The sequence below is a fragment of the Hemitrygon akajei genome, chromosome 7, assembly GCF_048418815.1.
Source record: "Hemitrygon akajei chromosome 7, sHemAka1.3, whole genome shotgun sequence".
Taxonomy (NCBI): domain Eukaryota; kingdom Metazoa; phylum Chordata; class Chondrichthyes; order Myliobatiformes; family Dasyatidae; genus Hemitrygon; species Hemitrygon akajei.
In genome coordinates, this window is record NC_133130.1 from 76,558,658 (window position 1) to 76,574,322 (window position 15,665).

Sequence of the window (15,665 nt, forward strand, 5' to 3'; positions counted from 1 at the left end):
AATTGAGGTAATCTCAACTTTAGTCATTGACTGTATAGGCAGGTGGTATTTGCATGCATATTCAAAGACTCAGCTCAAAGTCATTGTTGTCACAAAATTTTTGAAAGAATATAACTTTGACTTACCATTTTCAAAACTAGAGTCCTCCAGTAATCCACACCAAAGGAACAACTACATGCTTTAACAACTAAGGTCTAGGATGCAATACTGTAAAATGCAGATATGTTAGGTAACCACTCCTGTGTGCATCCGTGTTTTTGTATCTGTTCTCTCTCCATTCACCTTTCCATGTTCCAGGCGCTGAGGCACTGTCAATTTTAATATAGAGCTCTGCTAGACCTGACCCCTTGTCAGGACTGCTCCACTCAAGATTTGGAGGGTGCAATTTAATAAAGCCGGCATCTGGGTTGGGGGGAGGGGGCAAGAGAGAGAGCCACTGGGAAGAATCTACCTTTAAAGAATCGTGCTAGTTTCCATATTAACAAACTTGTAGTCTTTGTGTTCTGACCTGTGTTTTGTATTGTGGATCTTTTTGGATTACTCCCCTTGGATTTGATTGCCCTGGATCACTTCTGTAAATATACTGCAAATAGGACTGCTTCTCTCAATGAAGGCAAACATAACTGAAGAAATTAATAGTTCCACGTAATGTTCATTCATTGTCCCCAACCTTTCTGATCAATGTGGCTCTGGCTTAAGCAAGTGTAATTTTAACATTCTCATTGTTACATACAAATTACTTTTTGGACTTTTTACTTCCATTCCTCTCTGTCATCTCCTCCAGCCCTTTACACCTGTGAGATGTCCTCCTGCTGTGGCCTTCTTATAATTGTACCTTTTGGCAAGTTTGCAGATTTTCTTCTTATATCCTTGTTTCTTTACTTCATTTCTTCTTTAAAGACATCTTGAAACCAGTTTAACATACCAAGAATTGCCATACAAAATTTAATGTCAATCTTGGATAATGTTTTGTAATGTTTTCTTATGCGAAAATTTCTATGTTGCTGTTTTATGTAAAATGAGTAAATAGCCTCTCTAACAGATGGTTGCAATTTTTTTGTTTCCCAGAGCAATACGAAGGAGAATAATTTTGGAACAAATTCCACTTACGAGAAAAGGAAAGAAGAAATAAGGAACCAATTCAGTATGCTTTCTCAGACTAAGGGGAACTGGAAGCTTGATGATGTTGAAGGCAGCAGCCAAGAACATTGTGGCCCACAGAAATCAGATGAAGTAAGCAACTGGGCAGTGAGTGATAAGGAGGAGGAGGAGGAAGTGCAGGAGCAGCTGCGGCACGCACATATGCAAGATCCCCATTGTAAAAGTAGAAGCCCAGGACTCGAAGAAACAGAGTCAGCAGGAGCCACAAGTTGTTCTCAAGCTAAAGATCAAAAGAAGAGAGCATGTGTATATGGAAGTAATTGCTACAGGTATCTATCATCTACATAGAAATGTATAGTATATGCACATGAGTAGTTTTATATTTTATTTCTATCATGTATAAAATACACCAGCCTTCTAAAATCTGCTGAGACGTGCAAACAAATATGAGCAGATGGCAACATTTACAATTAGAAAGGACTTGAGAAGCAGGTCCATTTTTTTTTTTTTGAAAATTTAGCTGGCTTCTCTGTATTGTATATTTACTGGAAATCCAATCTGTAACATGATGATGAAATCCCACTGTTCATAAGAAAATCATTAAGCTTGGTAAGGAAGTGCCTTAAGGAATGAAGATTCATTTCTAAGAGACAAAAGAGTTTGTAGTCCAAGCAACCTTCCAGATCCGACAGTGTCTGTAGAAGGGCCTTAAGCTGGTGAGTTATAGCTTCCATACTACACATGTGCATCCCGTTTCTAGAATTAATAAAAGTGGCATCAAGACTTTCATTTAGAGCTGGCAATTGTCTGTAGTAGATTAAAACTAGATTGTTAGTTTCCAATGAAAAAATGGGCAACCTGGATGGAGTAGGTGACTGGTAGGTGAGTTTTCATTTTTGCTTGCAGTGACAGGATGGGGCGTGTGGCAAGGTTGGCAGGTAAAAGTGCTAAAATATATATTCAGCAAACAATCTGAGATTGTTCTTGAACCATGGAACGTAATAGAGCATGGAACAAATTATACATGACTCAAATAAGAAGGAATATTATAAAATGAATTGAGGACAATAGTATGCAAAGGTGAAAAAAGTTTGTAATTGCAACAGGAAATTGGTTGATCCGGATGGCAAATAGGAAGAGAAGAAAAAAGATTATTTTTTAATTGCTGAAAAGTCTGGAGATGAGCAATAATTGCCAACCTCATGTAGCCTAAGAAACTACTAAAAAGAAATTTCTATTACATGTCAAAATTTAATGACAAGAATTTGTCCACTGCTATGAAATAATCGAACAATTTTGGAATTAGTACTATACTACATTAGCCTTTTAACCAATTCACATTTGCAGAGGATTCATTTAAATGTTTAAAACATTAAATTTAATTATTAATAGTTTCAACATCCACCTTCATTAATGGAATAAAGAAATGCCCAGTTGGATCTCATTAAAGTAGTAATAACAGGATTTGGTTTCAGTGCTTCCAAACTGTTCTTTATTGAGAAGTTAATCTTCAAGCAGCTTTAGTTATTTGTACAATTAACAGACTATTCACTGTGGTTAGTACAGATGCAAAAAAAAGTTTATGGACCTATTGTAATTACCTAGTTTTCTGCATAAATTACTCATAAAATGTGGTCTGATCTTCATCTAAGTCACAATAATAGACAAATGCAATCTGCCTGAATTAGTAACACACAAGCAATTGTACTTTTCATCATTACTGAGTACACCATTTAACCACAGTCTAGATTTTAAAAAGTATGTGAGCCTCTGGGATAATGCCTTCTACAGAAGCAATTTGGAGTCTGGTGTTCCAATCATGAGATGAGATTGGAGGTGTGGGTTGTAGAGATGCCTTGCCCTATAAAAAAGACACACAGTCAGGTTACTGACAGCTCCTGCTCTTCTCAAGAAAGATCTGTTTATGTGCACCATGCCTTGATCAAAACAACTTTCAGAGGACCTTGGAGGAAGAATTGTAGAGATGCATGAAGCTGGAAAAGGCTACAAAAGCATTTCTAAAGGACCTGAGTGTTCATCAGTCCACAGTAAGAGAAATTGTCTACAAATAGAGGAAATTCAATACTGTTGCTACTGTCCCTGAGAGTGGGTGTCCTGCAAAGATCACACCGAGAGCACAATGTGCAAGGCTGAAGGAGGTGAAAAAGAATGAACTGGTAACAGCAAAAGACCTGCAAAACTCTCTAGAACTTGCTAAAGTCTCTGTTCATGTGCCCACTATAAGTAAAGCACTGAACAAGAATGGTGTTCATGGAATTACACCAAGGAGGAAACCACTGCTCTCCCAAAAAAAACCATTGCTGCATGTCTCAAGTTTGCAAAAGATCACTTGGATGTTCCACAATGCTTCTCAGGCAATGTCTGTGGACAGATGAGGCAAAAGTTGAGCTTTCTGGCAGAAATGCACACCGCTATGTTTGGAGGAAAATGGATACTGTACACTACCACCAAAATCTCATCCCAGCTGTGAAGCACGATGGAGGGAACATCATGGTTGCAGCTGCTTTTCTGCCTCAGGGCCTGGACAGCTTGCAATCATTGTGGGAGCAATTAATTCAAAATTGTATCAAGACATTTTGCAGGAGAATGTCAGGGAAACTTTATAGAAGTTGGATAATGCAACAAGACAATGACCCGAAAGACAAGAGTGAATCAACAGAATGGTTTAAAAAGAAGTAAACTTTGTGTTTTGGAATGGCCAAGTCAGGGTCCTGACCTTAACCCAATTGAAATATTGGGACATGATGTAAAGTGGGCTGTTCATGCAAGGTAACCCAGAAATATTAATAAACTGAAACAGTTTTGAATGGAGCAATGGGCTAAAATTCCTCCTCACCTTTATGAAAGTCTAATCAGCAGCTACGGGAAACGTTTGGTGGAGGTAATTACTGCTAAAGGGGGTTCTACCAGTTATTAAATACAAGGGTTCACATACTTTTTCCAGCCTGGACTGTGAATGATTACACAAAGTGTTCAATAAAGACATGACAATTACAATTGTTTGTGTGTTATTGGTTTAGGCAAATTGTGTTTGTCTATTACTATGAAGATCAGAGCACATTTTATGAGTAATTAATGTAGAAAACCAGTAATTGCAAAAGGTTCACAAACCTTTTCTTGCAACTGTACCTGCACAGAATGTACTTCTCATTGATTTTTGCATATGAGAGTATTTAAATTATATTTGCAGCTTGTTTTCTTTAAGACATTTATCCCTAAGTAATTATAAAAATAAAAATAAGACTGCGAAGTTATATACATCAGGATTTGGTGAAAACCAAATATACTAAATCAAATGAACAGTCCCTCAAAAATTAAAGGCAAGTTTATGGCAGAAGTCACTCAGTGTGTGAATGCAATCTTTTAAATCTGTGCTGTTTGTAAATGAAGAATTATAAAGAGAGAGATAACATTTTCTAAATTGGCCAATGAGTAGCAAACTAAACCAGGAAGGGGAGCATCTAAAGAGCAATACTAAAAATGTAGTATTAGTTTGGAATCAAAATAAGATAGCTGAGATGTGAAGTGGTTTGGTCAGAATGATGGGCCCAGATGTGAAGGTGAGAGAAAATAAATAAAATGTATAGAATCTGGAGGAAGCAAGGTACAGAAATAAAGGTGAGATAATCCATAATGAGGCTTCAAAACCGTTCTTCTATTTATGGTTTTGATCAAAGTTTTATAATGAACCATAAATAGATGTATTCTATTAGATTGGGAGAATAACTGAAATATCAAAAGTTAGTAAATCTAGTGAAAAAAAATTTCCATGTGCCTTTCAAAATATTCTTATTGATCTAACTGCTTGCTAACTTGCATTAGATCTCATCATCTTATGTGTATTCAACTAGATTTTAAACACCATTGTGAACACATTTTAAGATATTCAAGCATTTTCAAAGTACAACACTAATGTTCTATTACACAAGAGATTCTGCAGATGCTGGAAGCCTTCAAAAACACATACAAAATACTGGAATACTGACATCTCAAAATATCGACTGTTTTATTTCCTTCCATAGATGCTGCCAGCCATGCTGAGACCCTTCACCAGGAGCCTGCCTGACTTGCTGAGTACCTCCAACATTTTGTGCATGTTTTAAGTGTTTGCATTAAATGCAACTTCTTTAAAAATTATTTAGTATCTTTAAATTCCTGTATAGGAAGAATCCACTTCACTTTCAAGAGTTTAGTCATCCTGGAGATTCAGATTATGAGGACCCATTAGGAGAAGAGGATGATGATAACAAACCAGAGTGTCCTTTTGGAACTGCTTGTTACAGGTTGGTTCTTTGTACAACAATGCCTATGTCCTTAGTTATCTGCTCCAATTTAAAGCTCTTTTCATTTCAATCATTTTGCTTAAATTTAGTACCTCCAATACTCATGATTACTGAAATCATGAGTTCAATCAAAAGCTAAATATTGCAGCTGCTGAATTTCCAAATTTAGTTGAGGGAGCAAAACAAGTACAGACAAAGAAATGTGAAACTATTATAAATATATTACAACTTAATGTCTACCTTTGCAAAGAAATATTGATAGTTCATTTATTACTTGGTGACCTACACCATTTTATTCATTGTTTTGCACCGCAATTTTCACCTAGAAATAGAAAATATCTTCACTGTGATCCACTGATTTCACATAGCTTATCACTGCAATCTCTGGACCGGACTTGTAAGAGTCATGCAGCACTCAAGTAGAGCTACTGGCTCACGGCATTCACATTATAACCATCAAGCACCCACTTACACTAATTCATTTTTTATTTCACGCATTCCTCTCAAGTACAGTCACATTTCTAGTACTCATCGACACACTGGTTAATTTACAGCGATTGAATAATTTATCAGCCACATGACTTTGGAGTGTGAGATGAAACAGGTATTCTTGGGGAAATGGAAGCAGTCAGTGGGAGTTGTGCAAACTCAAATACACATCGCATGAACACTGGTTGCTGGAGTTAAATCCTTTTTGGGTAGGATTATAACTCAAAGTAAAATCCCTTCAGAGTAGAAGAAGGGAGAAAATTATGAAGATTTATATTATAAAGTAAAAGTAAATGTATTCATGAAATTTTTAAACCACTGTCATTCTGAAAAGCACATCACCATTTTATGACATGTATTATTCAGGAATAAATGGCAGATTAAAATATGTTTTGTCATTTTGAAGGAAGAACCCACAGCACAAGAAAGAATACAAGCACACTCAGCCTCCAGGTAATATTGACTTATGTGTTGTATCATATAAACTGAATTGATCTAATTTATTTACACAGTTTATAGACATCTTGACTTTGATGTGGTTCTTTCCATTGCAGTAGTCAGTATATATTGTGTACATTATCACATAACACATAGACTGCAAAACTGCTTTCCTTTCATATCTTTTTCACATAATCTTAACAGTGCTAATATTTCAAAAGTCAGTAAAACTGATGTATTAACTATCTGGATATCCTGCATTTAGCTCACCTGGCCCAGGGCCCAAGCTCCCTTTTCACTCACCTGGTTCACTGGAAAATCATAATTGTGTGTAGCTCCTTTAAAGTGTGAATTCAGAATATTGATGTATTAATAGAAACAATGTCCAATAGTTCAGAAAACCTACCAGTCCAGAAGCACCCTGATCCTCAGCATGCTGCATTAGACTGTTCACTATTAATTATGTTAGGTATTGGAACTTTCTCATTTTACGTTATATTTTATAGACTTGTGCTGGAAATTTTAGATTTCTAGTAGCAGGTAAAATATTATGTTAGTGAACATCTACCAAAAGTTTCTCTACTCAAATGTAACATTTTTGATTGATTGCTACTGCAAACAATATTGTACTGGAAGTCAAGAAACAGATTTTTCATGAAATTAAATCCCAGTTGATTTTCTTTAAAGAAACAAAATTATAAATTTGATAGAAACTGGTAAAATATGAATGTTAAAATTTTCAAAATTTGCAGCTATTTTTATCAATTTGCAAATGATTTGCTATTTTTATGAATAGTGTAGCTTCTGAAATTTCATTTGCTTCAATTGGTGCAACAGTTTATGTAGATCTGCATATTTTATAATTATGTCATGTGCAGTGTACTCTATTTTAAAGGAAAATAACTAATTTAATATTTAGGATTTTAGCATGCAAATTTAAATTATTGAGAGCAGAAGGTGGAAAATAATAGTGTACACTTGAAAAAACTGCTAAATAAATATATTTTGTGACCTGGGATGTTGTAAAGGTTTATTGGATAATGATGAAAAGAGAAAGGAATGACAGAATGGAGGAGTAGGATTTGAGTACTTGATCTCAGAATAATGCACTTCCAGGAAAAGTATATTACAGCCAGATGTAGAGTAATTCTCCAACAAGGTAATTTAACCCATCTTCAGACAAGTAGTCTGTGCTGCATCAGGCAGAATATTTTTCCATTTCTTGATGTTTTCCATCCTTGCAGCTTCCCTTAGGGAGACTGCCAATAACAGCTAAATTAGGGCCAGTTTTGTTCTTTATGCCCAGGGCCAACAGGAATTGAGCTGAGACTGCTTAAGCCTACTTGATATAGATACTTTAAGCCAGCAAAGGGATTATTATCATTAATGACAGATTCAAACATAGACAATGAAAAATTAAAATAAACAAAGATGAGTATCATTGGTCTTAACCCACTGTATTGTTTAAGTAGCTATTTGTAGACTACAGTAGTATTGTTTCATGGTATTTTGTGATTCTGATAGCCATAATTCTTGTTCTCAATAGACTTGTTTAGGCTTATGTGGTAATATTTTAATTTTAGAAAGCAAAGTAAGAAGATCAAGAAGGAAAGTTGCTCAGAAAGGTAATGAATCATTTTTCAGTATTCCAAGATTGATTTTCTTAAATTTTCAGCGCCAAGTAACTAGCTGCTCATCTCTCTCTCATTTACTTAACTTATTAATGCCCCTCTGTAATTTGCTTCTCTCACCAACACAACTTATTGCAAGTAACTGGAATCTTGCTGTGTACAATTTGGCTGCCATATTTTGTCTATTATATTACTACATTTCACAAGTACTTTGTTGGATTTGAAGCACTTTGTAACATCCTGAGCATGTTTTTTAAAAAAAGCATGCAAACACAACTTTTTTGGTTATCCTTGCTTTACCTCTTTGAGACGTACAGGTCATATAGATATGCTTCTGTACTTTCCAACAGAGTGCAAAATACCTGCTTAATAATTTACCAAATTTGCAAAGGAGCTATTATGTCTATTTTCAAGTAAGTGTAAGAGAAAATTATATGTTCATTTTCTTTGTTTTTTTTTTCTGAAACTGCAAATTGTGGAAAACTGCATCCAGTGCTATATATATTTTTAAAAAGATTTTTCAAATGAGATGCTAAGTCAGCTGTACACTTTAATTTGCACAAACCTCCAAGAGGAATGAATTGTAATCTTTAATATTAGGTTTATATGTGGACAATAACTGTCAAAAAAAATCAGGATATTCCTAAGACATGTAATGCCTTTGGGCAAGAATATTGAATACTAGGGGCCCTTATTTCTGTGTTTTTTTTTACATGAAACTGTATATCAAAACAAATGATAGTTCAATTTGGCAATAGCAGAGGTATTGAAAAAGCAATGAAGCTGAACATTTTCAAAACTAACATTAGCAATGATTGACAGAGGAAATAGTACACTCTATTTGAGTGTGGCAACGGGGATTCGGGGGATCTGTATTGAAACCTTGAATTTTTTTTCTCTGTCTTATTAATGATTGATTAAGGAATGAAGCATTAAATGCCCTGGTTTGCAGCTGACGCTGAACTATAATATGGAATGAGTTGTAGAGATGAGAACAAGTTCAGAGGAGAATAAATAGATTGGGTAAAAAATGTGGAGTTCTATGTGGATTGTCTACTTTGGATCCCAGAATGACAAATCAAAATACTTTTTAAATGTAATAGGTAGAGATATTTGACATTACTTCTTCATCAATAAAAGCAAATACACAGATATACAAAATGTAATAGAAATGGTAAAAAGAATGCTGCCTTTTATCTTCAAGGATTTGGCCCAGAGGAAATGTAACATGAATCGTACTGGGCTTTATGCAGTCATGCATTTGGACTACTATAATCAGATTTAAATATAGAATCATAAGAAAAATGTGTTGTTCTTGGATTGTGTTACTTTTTAATTCATAAAAGTTATGCTATATCATAAAGGATTGAATTATTAAGATACCAGTGTAAGTAAATTTGATCTCTTTTGCATTTGAAGTTTCAGTGTATTTATTTGATTTAATTAGGACCTATAAAATAATAAAAGGATTCTCACTGTGGATGCCAAGAAGCTCTTTGAGGTGGGAGAAATTTGGAACAAGGGAAACAACCTCTAAATTATAGACCGTGTAGGAGTAAATTCACAAACAAGAATTAATTTTCTCATAAAACTGAGAATGTTCAAACAATTAGAATTTGGGTCTAAAATTGATGGCTTTTTTTTCTAAGTAACACACAAAATGTTGGAGGAACTCAGCAGACCAGGCAGCATCTATGGAAACAAGTACAGTTGACGTGTTGGGCCAAAACTTTGTTTATAGCATTTTTTCTCTAGGCAGGTTTATTGAACATTGATTTATAGAGCATTACAGTGCAGGCATTCATAATGGGAAAGCTATACAAGTGTTGTAATCAACTGAAAATACTTATTAGCTTTAATAAGTCAATTTTAAGTTTGCTTCCATTGACGGTGCGCAATTGTCATCTGCCTGTCCATTTCTCACCCCCACATCTATTTGTAATATAGGTTTTAAATCCTCCTGAATGGTACATATCTACATGAAAATTAGACACAAATAAATGCACTTAGATTTGCCTGCAATAAGGCAAATATTGTAATGTTGATATCTGGTTGTCAGTAAATACTGGTTTGGAAATATTTTCCTTTACCCAGGTAATAGTCCGCTGGATCATGACAGTGATGACGATGGTGAGCCCAACCAATATGATCTGGATGATAGTTTTATTGATGAAGATGATGAATTGGATCCTACTGATGAAGATTCTGATTGGGAACCAAGTTCAGATACAAATGAAGATATTGATACATTAAGAAAAGAAGCTAATAGATTTGTAAATAGGCGTTAAAAATTGGAAAATTTTAATTAATTTTGGATTCTTTCTGTTGCACTGAAAATAACATTTGATAGCTGGAGTTTCTGTGACAGTTCAGTACTTTTAGCTACTTAATATTTTATCTTTATGGAATTCAATTATCAATTTGAAATGATTATTAGTTCAGAAACAGAATAAGCTTGTAAATTGAATAACAAGCTTGTTATCCACTACGGAAAATTAGGAGTACAAGACCTTAAAGTTTGCGATATTGTTTGAACATGTGAAAATTTTCTGTATATTGCAACTGTTTGTCTTTGCACTAGAAGGAATGAAGCATTTATTTCTGATCAATGTTTATTGATCCTACTAGCAGCCGATGAGTTGCTGCTGTAGTCTGCAGTCCATGGTTTTGGAAACAGGTGAGTGTATAACAAAGTCTGGTTTCTTTATGTAAAGAAAACTCAATTCTATTTCTTTGTAATCATTGATTTTGTAAAATTGCTTCATCCTACAATGCACAATGTGGATTAACACTATAATTAACCTGCTTTTAGTTTTAACACTTTCATCTTGACTTGCTAACTGAATGTAAATCTAAGCAATTCACTTTTATACAAAATGGGTTTGGGATATAATTAGTATGCAAATCTCACAATATAAACACTTTTGCTCTTGATAATTTTGCTTTTTTTATCTTGCTGTATTTATTTTTTATTGTGATGCTTTGTTTCATTGGAGATTCATCTATGCCTGTAGTTAATAATGTGTAAGTAACAAATTGGACTTCATCAAGTTCCAATTAACTGACACCAACAACTTACATTTAAATAACACCTTAATATAACAAAGCACTCTAAAATGAAGCCTCTTAAATAATAATTTTATTCAAAGTGCAAAGTAAATTTAATATCGAAGTGCATACAACCTGGTGATTCATTTTTGTTTAAATGGACATACTCAATAAATCGAATAACCATAATAGAATCAATGAAAGACTGCACCAACAGGGCATACAATTGTGCAAAAGACAACAAACTGTGCAAATACAAAAAAAAGAAATAATAAATAACTAAGCACTTAATATTGAGAACAAGAGATGATGAGTCTTTGAAAGTGAGACCATGAGTAGTGGGAACATTTCATTGATAGATTGAATGAAGTTATTCCCATTGGTTCAAGAGCTTGATGTCTGAGGGGTAATAACTGTTCCTGAACCTGTTGGTGTGAGTCCTGAGGATTTTGTAACTTCTTCCTGATTGCAGCAGCAAGAAGAGAGCATGACCTTGGTGGTGGTGGTCTCTGATGATGGCTACTGCTTTCTTGCGACAATGCATGTGGATATGGTTAATGGTGAGGAGAACTTTATCCAGGATGAATTGGGCTGTATCCACTACTTTTGTAGGATATTACATTCAATGTCATTGGTGTTTCCATACCAAGCAATGATACAGTCAATCAATATACTTTCCTCCATGCATCTATAGAAGTTTGTCAAAGTTTTAGATATCATACCAGATCTTCACAGACTCCTAAAGAAATAGAAGCGTTGTCATGCTTTCTTTGCAATTGTACTTAATGTGCTGGGCCCTCTGAAATGTTAATGCTGAGGAATTTAAAGTTGCTGCCTTCACTATCTCTGATCCACCAATGGGGATTGGCTCATGGACCTCTGGTTTCCTCCTCCTGAAGTTAATAATCAGCTCCTTGGTCTTGCAAACATTGAGTAATAGGTTGTGGTGTAGTGGTCTGGCTGGTGGTGTAGTGGCATCTGCACCGGACTTCAAGGCAGATGGTCTTGAGTTCAAACCCAGCTGGGTCTCAATCTGAGCAGCAACAGTATCTGCACAGAAGGCTTGACAATCTACTTCCATATTTTGCCATGAAAACCTTATTGTCCATAGGGGCACAAAGAGTCGGACTTGACTTAACGACTGAATAACAAACAGGTTGTAGAACCACTCAGCCAGATTTCAAATCTCCATCACGTTGGTTTGGCCTACGGCCTTTGGAGTTGTGCTTAGCCACACAGCCATAAGTGTAAATCGAATAGAGCGGGGGGCTAAGCTCAGAGACTGTGGTATAACTTTGCTGATGGAGATTGTGAGGATAAGTTGCCAATCTGAACAGATTGGGACTTTTAAATTAGGAAATCGAGGATGCAATTGCTCAAGGAGGTATTGAGGCCAAGGTCTTGAAGCTTTATTTGGTTTTGATGGAATGATAGTATTGAATGCCAAGCTGTAGTCAATACAGAGGTTCCTGCTGTATGCATCTTTTCTGTCCAGATGCTCTAGGGTTGCATGAAGAGTCAATGAGATGGCATCTATTGATGGACCTGTTGTGCCAATAGGCAAAGTGGAGTGGATCCACATCACTTCTCACACAAGAGTTGAGATGTATCACCACCAACCTCTCAAAATATTTCATTACTGTGGATGCAAGTCATTGAGGCATGTTACCACATTCTTAGGCCCTGGTTTAATTGAAGCCTGCTTTTCTGTGGGATTCTTTGCCACAGATGATTGTGGAGGGGAAGTCACAGTATATTTAAAGTGGAAGTTGATAGGTTCCTGATTAGTTAGGGCATCAAAGATTATGGGGAGAAGGCATGAGAATATGGTTGAGAGGATGATAAATCAGCTATGATGGAATGGCAGAGAGGACTTGATGGGCCAAATGCCCTAATTCTTATGTTTTATAAACACAAAAATTAGGATCTGAATTTTCATTTACAGGCATTTTGTCAGATATCTAGAGTATATTGTCTAATTCTGATTTCATTGAAGATATACTGGAGAACAAAATTGAGGACCTTAGGGCAAGATTATGTTAAAATATCCCAAGATTATCAAAGGGAAATGAGAAATTGTTGGGTTCTATGTTTTACCAAGACATGGCTTACTCCCAGCACACCATATGCAATCAGACCCTACGGCTTTTTGATATACAGGATGGACCGAACTGCTGATTCTGAAAAAGAAAAAAAGTGGAGTTGGGTGTTTCATGATAAACTGTCTGTGGTACTCCAATGTGACAGGTTTTTCGAAATTGTGTTCTCCCGAACTTGAATACCCAATTATTAAATACCATCCATTCTATTTACCCAGGAAATTCTCCATAATCCTGACCACAGTTTACATACCACCAGCAGCCAACTATAATTGTAGTCAGGGATTTCAATCAGGCTTGCTTGAAGAAATCCTTGCCCAATTACCATCAGTATTTAACCTGTAGCACCAGAGTTCCCAACACACTAGAGCACTGTTGTACTAAGATAAGGAATGCCTACCATTCTGTACCCAGACTGCATTTCGGGAACTCTTGATCACTTGTTCATCCTTCTACCTGTGTAGAGGCTGAGGCTGAAGAGCAAGGTTCCAGAGATTAGGACAACAAAGAGGTGGTCATGAGTGGCAGAGGAGCAGCTATGGGACTGCATTTGAGTTGGTGGACTGGGCTGTGTTCAAGGACTCAGACAACCTGAACAAGTACACCCACAGTTGTCATGGACTTAATAGTGTCATTTGTAGATTAGTGTGTCCCCACAAAATAATTTATAGTCTTCCCCAACCAGAAGTCCTGGATGAACCATGAGATCCACAATCTGCTGATGGCCAGATCAGGGGCATTCAGGTCTGGTGACCAAGAAAGTTACAAGCAGTCCTGGTATGATCTCTGGAAAGCCATCTCATGGGTGAAGTGGCAATTCCAGACTAAACTTGAATCAATGAAGGGTGCTTGACAGTTGTGGCAGGGCTTGAATGCAATCACGTCTTATAAAGTAAAATAGAGTGACATAGGCAACAACCAGGCTTTGCTTCCAGATGAGCTCAATGGCTTCTATACTCACTTTGACCATCAAAACATAGAGGAAACTCCCAGAGCTTTGATGATCCTCTGATTTCAGACTTTGAGGCTGAGGTCCGAGCATGGTTTTGGAGAGTGAACCCATGGGAAGCAACACGATGGCACACCTGATCAAGTACTAATGCCAGCATATCTTTTCTTATATAAAGGGCCCAAAACTGCTCACAATACTCTCAGGTGCGGTCTGACCAATGGCTTCTAAAGTCTCAGCATTACATCATTACTTTTATATTCTAGTCCTCTCAAAATGAATACTAACATTGCATTTCTCTTCCTTACAACTGACCCAACCTATCCTTGAACTTTTAGCAACCTGCATATATGCACCTTCAGATTGATTTTTTAACTCCTTCAAGAGTCTTAATCCTTCATCATTAAGAAAGCAGTGATTTTCTTTGGATCTAGTGTAGGTAAGCTACATTGAACTTGAGTAATTTAGCCATTCTTGTTGGATCCCTTTATAGCAAGATGTGTTGGAAACAGAGTGCTGTGCTCCTTTGAGTACCTAACTGCCCTCAAATGCATAGCATTTTTAAATGTTCTCACAGGCTGTCCCCAGGTTGCAAATAGATTCCATTTTACAGATATCCATAAAACAGAAAATACAGAAAATCACTAAAGATAAACGGTATTATGAGCAACAGTCTTCAGAAATTAAGATAAAAGCACAAGATTTTCAAGGACAATTGCTAAAAGTGGTCTAGGGAGGAAGGAATTGGGCCAGAGAAACGGATCAAATTTGAATGTGATCTTTTGACTTCTTCCAGTTCCATATTAAGACAGGGTCATTTTACAAACTTGCTTTGTTGGTTGCAGGTAGAACCTGATTTAAGTAATATTCCTTTAATATTTTTTAAACTGTAAAACAGGTGATTTGCTCTCAAATATAAGCACCTGACACAGGAAACGGCAAACCTTTAGCCTAATCATTTACCATTTCATAAACAATTTATCCATGACTAAAAAAATTTTAAATGTTTAAATTTAAGACTCAACTAAGTGTAGTTACTATACTGTATATTACTTGAGCTGAAATCAAGCTTCCATTACAATTTAAAGACTGATTTCCTTTCACTGAGGAGGCAAAGGGCTGGTCACTTTAATTCTCTGGCATGATAATGTTTCAAACCCTTGCAGCATAGCCACAGGCCCTTTAGCCCAACTGAAACATGTCAGCCAAGGTTCCCATTTCCCCACATTTGGCCCTTTAAAATGTTGTTAATCTATATACCTCATCTACTTCCTCTGGCAACTCATTCCATTTGCCATTTGCCCTTTGGGTGTAAAAGTTGCCCATCAGGTTCCTATTAAATCTTTCCCCCTCTAGCTCTTGATTCCCCAAATCCTGGGAAAAAAAGACATTGACCCTATCAATGCCACTTAATTTTACATATCTCTATAAGATATTTACCTCATTAACCTACACTCCAATAAAAAAAAGTCCCGACCTGCTCAACTTTCCTTCCTAACTCACCCTGGAGCCCTGGCAACATTCTTGTACCTTCTGCACTCTTTCCAACACCACGGCAATTGAACACAGTATTCCAAATCAACACACACAAAATGCTGGTGAAGCT

The 15,665-nt window shown here is 36.2% G+C and overlaps 1 protein-coding gene across 2 annotated transcripts in view; it reads left to right on the top strand.

Annotated features, from left to right (window-relative positions):
- Window positions 1-10,900, top strand: part of aplf (aprataxin and PNKP like factor) — a 42,272-nt gene extending 31,372 nt beyond the window's left edge. Inside the window, exons 7-11 of one of the 2 annotated variants that reach the window (XM_073051254.1) lie at window positions 1,069-1,430; window positions 5,286-5,405; window positions 6,301-6,347; window positions 7,916-7,957; window positions 10,058-10,900. In XM_073051254.1, the coding sequence (XP_072907355.1) occupies window positions 1,069-1,430; window positions 5,286-5,405; window positions 6,301-6,347; window positions 7,916-7,957; window positions 10,058-10,251 (765 nt within the window). In that variant the 3' untranslated portion in view covers window positions 10,252-10,900. The remainder of the gene's footprint in view (window positions 1-1,068; window positions 1,431-5,285; window positions 5,406-6,300; window positions 6,348-7,915; window positions 7,958-10,057) is intronic. The other variant, XM_073051253.1, reaches the window with a different exon arrangement.
- The last annotated feature ends 4,765 nt before the right edge of the window (window positions 10,901-15,665 follow it).